This window comes from Myotis brandtii, unplaced genomic scaffold (genome assembly GCF_000412655.1).
Source record: "Myotis brandtii unplaced genomic scaffold, ASM41265v1 scaffold32, whole genome shotgun sequence".
NCBI classification, from domain to species: Eukaryota; Metazoa; Chordata; class Mammalia; order Chiroptera; family Vespertilionidae; genus Myotis; species Myotis brandtii.
In genome coordinates, this window is record NW_005362269.1 from 7,818,010 (window position 1) to 7,826,039 (window position 8,030).

At 36.2% G+C, this 8,030-nt stretch overlaps 1 protein-coding gene across 5 annotated transcripts in view; it reads right to left on the bottom strand.

Moving 5' to 3' along the window:
* The window catches only part of RNF145 (ring finger protein 145), a 48,748-nt gene that overhangs the window by 27,279 nt on the left and 13,439 nt on the right, over positions 1–8,030 (bottom strand). For 4 of the 5 annotated variants that reach the window (XM_005870550.2, XM_005870549.2, XM_014543166.1 and 1 more), the window contains one exon: positions 1,646–1,737. In XM_005870550.2, coding sequence (XP_005870612.1) covers positions 1,646–1,737 — 92 coding nt within the window. Of the gene's footprint in view, positions 1–1,645; positions 1,738–8,030 lie in introns of those variants that run through there. The other variant, XM_014543165.1, reaches the window with a different exon arrangement.

Consider the following 8,030-nt stretch of genomic DNA (forward strand, 5'->3'; position numbering starts at 1 on the left):
CCCCCCCCTTGCTGGCCTGATCACCTCCAACTGCCCTTCCCTCCTGGCCTGATCGCTCCTAGCCCTGCTCTCCAGCCAGGCTTGGCTTCCAGCCGGCTCTCTGGCTGGCTCCATGGCTCCAGCCAGCGCTGCCATCTTTGCATATTCCCTCCTTATTGGCTGTGGGTGCCACCATATTTATCACGATATGGCGGTTAATTTGCATATTACTCTTTTATTAGATAGGATAACATATCCCAAATATCATACAGATATTCAAATCTACATTAAAAAATTAAGGACACATTTTACATCCTTTCTGTACAAGGTCTTCGAAACTGGATGTGTGTTTTACACTTGTGTATCTGAATGTGCACTAGCCACATTTCAAGTGCTCAGTGGCCACATGCAGCTAGTTTTGGACGACACAGCTTTAGATTTTGCAGACTTGGGTCAGACACCAGTCCATATTATCACACCCCTCTCCCCCAAGCCACTGAAGACATGTGACACTCTAAATCAGGGGTGGGGAACCTTTTTACTGCCAAGGGCCATTTGAATATTTATAACATCACTGTGGGGCCATACAAAATTATCAACTTAAAAATTAGCCTGCTTGCCCTAACCGGTTTGGCTCACTGGAGAGAGCGTCGGCCTGCAGACTCAAGGGTCCCAGGTTCGATTCCGGCCAAGGGCATGTACCTTGGTTGTGGGCACATACCCAGTAGGGGGTGTGCAGGAGGCAGCTGATCGATGTTTCTCTGTCGTCAATGTTTCTGACTCTCTATCCCTCTCCCTTCCTCTCTGTAGAAGGATCAATAAAATATTTAAAAAAAAAAAAAAATTAGCCTGCTTGACCTAGCCGGTTTGGCTCAGGGGACAGAGCGTTGGCCTGTGGACTGAAGGGTCCTGGGTTCAATTCTAGTCAAGGGCACATGCCAGGGTTGCAGGCTCGATCCCTTGTAGGGGGTGTGCAGGAGACAGCCAATCAATGATTCTCTCTCATCCTTGATGTTTCTCTCTCTCTCTCTCCCTCTCCCTTCCTCTCGCAATTCAATAAAAATATATTAATAATAATAGTTAAAAAAAGAAACCCTCCTTCAATCTCCAACAATGGACCTTTTAACACTTGCATGGGTGAGGTTAAGAGCCACAAACAGGTTTTCTCTCACTTCTTTTTATGCAACTCTGGTTCCTCACTTTACACTGTATCTATATTGTTTTGGGGCCTTAGCCAACACTTCTACTTTTACATTTTGTTACCTGAATATTTCAATCATGTCTCAAGTTCTTAAAGTTTCTGGCAATTTATTTTTGGCTATAAGGTGATGGCTTTCAACAGTAATAAATAACTTTTAACACATCACACATTTCATTTTAATCTTACAAAGTCATAATTAGCTTTATTAATCTTCCCAAATACTCAAAATACCACTAAAAAGCACAAGCAACTATAGGCAATGTATGATTATAAACACATAAAATAAAAAGCACTGATGCAAGGGGAAAAGAGACTAAGAAAAGGGAACATTTACCAATGGCTGTAGTTTGAAAGAGTCCCCGAGTTTTGTTTGTTTGTTTCTGGTAGTAATTTTTTTGTAGTAATTATAAGATAGCAAAACTGGTTGGTTCCTACCTACACTTTTAATTCTTTTTTAGCACTTACCTATTAAGGCTGTGGTAAATCGATTCATGGAGAGAGGTTCTAAATACATCGGTCCTTCATAGGCAGACTCCAGTTCACTTCGAACATAGTCTCTATAAAAGTAAAATGGTAAGAATGGATTAGATACATCCCAAATGGAGATGGTAGACAGAAGCAGCTAAAGCACAGAATTCTTATAAAAAGCATATTCTCCTCTTAATAACTCCTCTTTCCACTTCTAAGGAAAAAATTAGGTATAATGACTTATACAGGAATGGCCTTCATCTCCTTCTTCCAAGCACTGAAACAGAATTTACAGAAACGGGAATTTACTATGCAGGGACGACAAGCGAAACTCCATTGTGTTTTCTTTCTTCCCATTACTTTATTAAATAATTTACACCCAGTAAAAAGCCAGTTGAGGCATCATTTCTCTACACTACTACTTAATAATATCCTGCAATATTACATTAACTATTTCCTCTTTTGGCTCTCTTCCTCCATCCACCCTGTCTTATTTTCCCCAAAGTTTTGTCCCCAGTTATACTTAATTAATCACAGGTAAATCCTCAAACTAGTTAGGAAACTGTCTCATAAGAGGATAACCCTTTAAAAATGCCACTTTCAACTCTCTAGGGAATTTAAGTAGTCTATACATTTATTTTGAAACAAATCTTAAACCAAATCAAATATCCCTTTTTAAATTTAATTCATTTAACACGTGATTACTAAGAAACAACACGATTTAAGTAGTAGCCAAGAAGCCTTTATACTCTGAGAAAACAACTCTTAGGACATAGGTGGAAAGCACAGAAGGGGATAATTTCATTTACTAATCAGTAAGTTAAATGGTAACACTAGAAAGTGGTTGTTTAAGTTTTATGACATCAAAGTGGGGAAATTTGTTTAAATATCCTTCCTCTTTTCTTCAATTGATGAATGCTTTATTCACTGTGTTTCAAAACAATTTGAATGTGGCAGGTATTTCTGAACAAACTCATATGGCTGTATTTATTTTTTCCATGAAATTACTTCCTATTAGGCAATCATGTTGAATTCCTTTAGTATACCACAGCCAAACAAGAAATGATCCTTACATAATCAGCAAGGAGAGTATGGCCCAAAATCAAATTTAAAAACTCAAATGACATTGTTAAGAATAGGAGCAGTTTGGGGAACAATCCTAAGCTTCAATTCTCCTCTATCACTCTATGAAAACCACAGAACTGCCACCCACAGCAAAGAATGGCCCAGCTCAAAATGTTAATGGCCCCCAAATAGAGAAACCCTCATCTACAGCTTAGAATTATATAAGCTTTCATAAGATGGAGAGCTAGCTGGTTACCTGTATTTTACACAGGTAACTCTTGGGAAATTTTTACATTTGAAACCATATTTATATACCCAATTCAGACCAGTATGAAAAAAGCACAGCCTCTTAATTCAGGCCATACATGAAAACTGGTATGTTTTTACAAAAATCTAGCAATTAAGCAAGAAATTTTAAGAAAACTAGAATTTAAAAATTTTAGGAAAAAACAAAGAACTGTGGATCTGAACCGTGAGCACACTGAATGGTGATGTCAATTGAAGTTTTCTTTTTCCCTTTTATTTCTGGATAGTCTCAATATTACAGTAGGATTGTTACTTGAAAATACATTCCATACATCACTCAAAATTAAGAGTATAGTTTAGTGATTCTAAGAATTTTATCAAATTCTAATGAGTTCAATTAGAATATTAATATTAAATGTTCATACTATACCACCTGAGCCCCTGGATCTTTTAGTTTAAATTTTCTGAACTATAAGCCATACCCATTCCTCAGACATATTCTAAACAGATTTTTTAATTCACTTAAGGATAATCAGCTTCATTATGTGAGTACATGTATTTAGGGAAAACAGAGATCCAGTTTTTCAAGAGTTTATGAAATTTTCAATTTAAGAAATTAATATTTGCAAATGTCTTTATGTATAACCAGTTTTTGAAGTACCAAATTAATTATTTAAATTATCCAAGTAGTGTGACTCTTCTTCTCAGGACTATATTATACTCTACCTTGATATAAGTAGACTGGAGTAATGGTGGAAATATTTGTAAATCATATAATGAATAAGGAACTTGTATCTAGGACATGGGAAAATATCCTACAACTCAATTTTTAAAAAGATAATCCCATTCAATAATGAACAAAAGGATATCAATAAACATTTTTCCAAAGAAGATTCACATAAAAAGATGCTAAACCTCATTGGACATCAAGAAAATGCAAATCAAAACCCCAATGAAATATCACTTCATATTAACTATGATGTCTATACTAAAAAAGACAGCCACCAACAAGTGTTGGCAATGATATGGAGAAATTGGAATCCTCATACTAACTATGATGTCTATACTAAAAAAGACAGACATATCAACAAGTGTTGGCAAAGATATGAGAAACTGAAACCCTCATACACTGCTGGTGGAAACATAAAATAGTGTAGCCACTTCAGAAATAGTTTGACCGTTCCTCAAAAAGTTAAATTATCATATGATCTACAAATTCCACTCCAAGGAAAAAAAGTATGTCCACACAAACACCACAAATGTTTATAGCATTAGTCATAATAGCCAAATATCCATCAATGAATTGAGTGGACAAACAAAATGTGGTCTATTCATAAAATAGAATATGATTTGGACAGAAAAATAAAGTGATACATGCTACACTATGGATGAACCTTGAATATATGCTAAGTGCAAAAACCCAGGCACAAAGAACCACATACTGTACAATTCAATGTATACGAAACATCTAGAATTGGCCAATCCAAAGCGATAGAAAACAGACTTCACACAGTTGCCCTAGTGCTGGCAGGATGAGGGGGGTATGGGGAAGAGAATGGGAAGTGACTGCTGGGTACAGGGTTTCTTTCTGTAGTGATGAAATGTTCTAAAATCAATTGTGGTGATGGCTTGCAATTCTGTGAATGTTCTAAAATCCATGAAACCGTCTACTTTAAATAGGTATGTGAATTACACTTCAATAAAGCTGTTATTTTGTTAAAGACACTTGGTTATAAAACTGCCACATGAAATCTGAACCAGTTTTTTAAACAAACTAAAAACTTCAGCCTTAATGATTTATACATGTGATACATTATGAATAAGAATAACACATCTTTGCAAATCTTTTGTGAGATAGCATCATGTAGGGTAAATTATACTGAGGATAAATACTAAACTATGTCATATCTTGAAATTTGTTAATATCCAAACTAACTCTGGAAGATGGATGAGTCTTACTTTAGTTTCAAAGAAGCAACTTGCCAAGGTAACATAGTATTCACTCAGTAGTAAGACTATTTCATACCCAGTCTGATTCTGAAACTAATTTTCTTTCTACTAACCATCCTGTCTCCCTAAGAGAACTAAGAATCAGAAAACCTGAAGTCAAGTTAAAGTCTGAATCGTCCCTTCAGGTTTTTTTACTGTAAATCTCAACAAATTATAATAAGGATCAAAATGAAATCAAGAACAGGAAATATTTTTGTATACTGTAAAATCCTATTATAATTCTTTTATTGTTTAAAGTAAGTTTAAATTTTCTAATAATGAAAACAAACTTTAAACATCAGAAAAAAGCATTACTTCAGAAACTAAAACTAAAAAGTTGAAATTGCCACAAAAATAATTAGAAAAAGGCTTTTCTTACAGCTGACCCTTTTATCTTTACATAACAGAATTGTGACCTCTCTAAAAAAGCCAGGATGGCAATGCCGTAGATAAAAATAGAGCTACATGATTTCAGCATCACTATACTACAAACCACATGAAAACTGAAAAACCATGAGAGAAAGGACAGGTTCATTGTTTTCTTTTTTTACCCAGAATTATAACTAGCAAAGCAGTCATTTTTTTAATATATATTTTTATTGATTCAGAAAGGAAGGGAGAAATAGAAACATCAATGATGAGAGAGAATCATTGATTGGCTGCCTCCTGCACACCTGACATATGCCCTGACTGGGATCGAACCGTGACCTCCTGGTTCATAGGTCAACGCTCAATCACTGAGCCATGCCAGCCAGGCCAAAGCAATACTTTTAATAGCTCTACCTTCAACTTTGAGATTCCTCTGATTAATCATCAAAATCCTATTAACTTTCTTGTTCAATCCCTCCACCCCCACCAATATTCCCCCTACCAGTGCTGTCTGCCTATTTTTCTATCTATGAGTCTATCTCTATTTTGTTTCATAGCTCAGTTTGTTCGTTAAATTCCATGAGTGAAATCATATGGTACTCTATAAATGGTCCTGGAAAAAAATAAAATAGAAAAGAAAAAGTCCTATTAACTTTTAAAAGCTATCATGCCCTGGTTGGTGTTCTCAGTGGTTAGAGCATCGTCCTGTGCACCAAAGGGCCATAGGCTCGATTTCCAGTCAGGGCACATACTTGGGTTACAGGTTAGGTCCCTGGTCGGGGTTGGGGCACGTGGGTGAGGCAACCCATTGATGTTTTTTTCTATCTCCCTCTCCCTTCTTCCTTTCTCTCTCTAGAATCAATGAAAAACATATCCTTGGGTGAAGATTTTTTTTAAAACATAAAAAGCTATCATTAGCTATAGTATGAAATATTCTGCCATTTCAAAATCATTTCTTAAGAACTAACAACATAGGAAAATGCTCATAAAACAATGCTGTCTAATAAAAATACTTAAGAATGTCAGGTAAAATTCACTAAGCACTTATTATATGTCAGAAACTGGGCTAAGAGTTTTACGTGCTTTATCTTACATAAACTTTACAATAGTTCTTAAGATATTATCACCATTTTACAAGTGGGGAAAACTGAGACCTATCTTTCTGTTAAGTGACACTAAGGTTACGGATTAGTAAATAAGGACCATGAAATTTGAACCTATGAAATCACCTATCCATTTATCCAAAAGATGTGGTTCTCTTAGGTGCCCGGACACTCATTTATACCCTAAAAGGATGACGTACTGCATTTTACTCTACAGACACAATTGCTGTTTACTCTGAGTGTGAGCTGAGATTCCGGTGTCTGGGTAAGGCCATAGGAAGAAACTGTGTCCAGCTTTGGGGGCAGGTATTGGAATGGGAAGGCCAGCATGTTGTGTGTGTCAGCACTGGCCCTTGGACCTATGGAGAAAACAATGCTACAAGAGAAGGCCCAAGTTATTCCCACAATGGAGCCTAAGACACAGGGACATACTTGTGTGACACCAAATTAGAAAAGTCATTGTCTCTACTTGCGAGTAAAACACAGCTTGACTTGAAACACTGTGAGGATGACAAGAAATGCAGCACTACTCTGGCAGCTCCAGATTTTGCAACTTTGACATGTGAGGACATACCCTGGGCAAGACAAGAGTAATTCCCCACCCTCCAGGTACCTTTTGGAGCAGAGGAAATCAATCAGACAGAAACAGAGAAGAGGAATGTGAGAAGACTGGTTTCTGGGAAACACTCTGGAGCCTCTGAGAATTAACTAGATGAAATATTAAGGAGGATGAAGCAGGACCTTTCCTGCTTCAACAAGAAGAGCCAAGAGTCAGTGACTTTTAATTATTTTCACTTTTTTGTATCCAATGCAGTGGTGAAAACTGAAAGGTATTAAAAAAATGGAAGGACATACCAGAATTTTAACAGGTCTATCTCTGGGTGGCATAATTTCAGGTGATTATTACTGTCTTTAAATGTTCTGTTTCTCAAAAATTGTCTAAGGTGAGCAGTACTATGTTATTTTATAATCGGGGGGATTATAAAATAACATAGTACCATTAAGTCAACCATTCAATTCTGGTCATATAAAAATGCTATTTCCAACATTAAATTTCAAGCCTACACCAAAATCTGTTTCAGACCTCTAGACAATTATATCTTGTTATATATGCAAAGTAGCTGTCACTCTTCTTAGACTAGGGAGTATATTTTATACATTTCAATCAAAACAGAAAAAATAATACTCCAAAATGTATTCTACCCTATTACATTTACTGTGTGGATTTTGGTCCACCTGTATTTCAACATTCTGTTCCAAAGTAGGACACTCATATTTATTGGTCTTAAGTTTTAGGGCTAGTAGACCTAGGCAAACAGACACTCTTGCTAAAGAGGTAGAGTTCTGAGCTATACAATTAACCCCATCAAATAATTTATATCAGTCATCCACTATGTACATGGTTGCATCTTATACTGATTCTCATGCAACATAAACTGACTTCCTAAAATAATAAAAGTAATGAAGTCTGTAACTGTTAAAGTGGTCCTATAGCCTGTCTTTGGAAATTCTTTCCTCAGATAATACAGAAAAGCTCATGGGTATCACTGTAAACATAAGCTTAAGGCCCATTTTATATAAGACTAGAGGCCCGGTGCACAATATTCGTG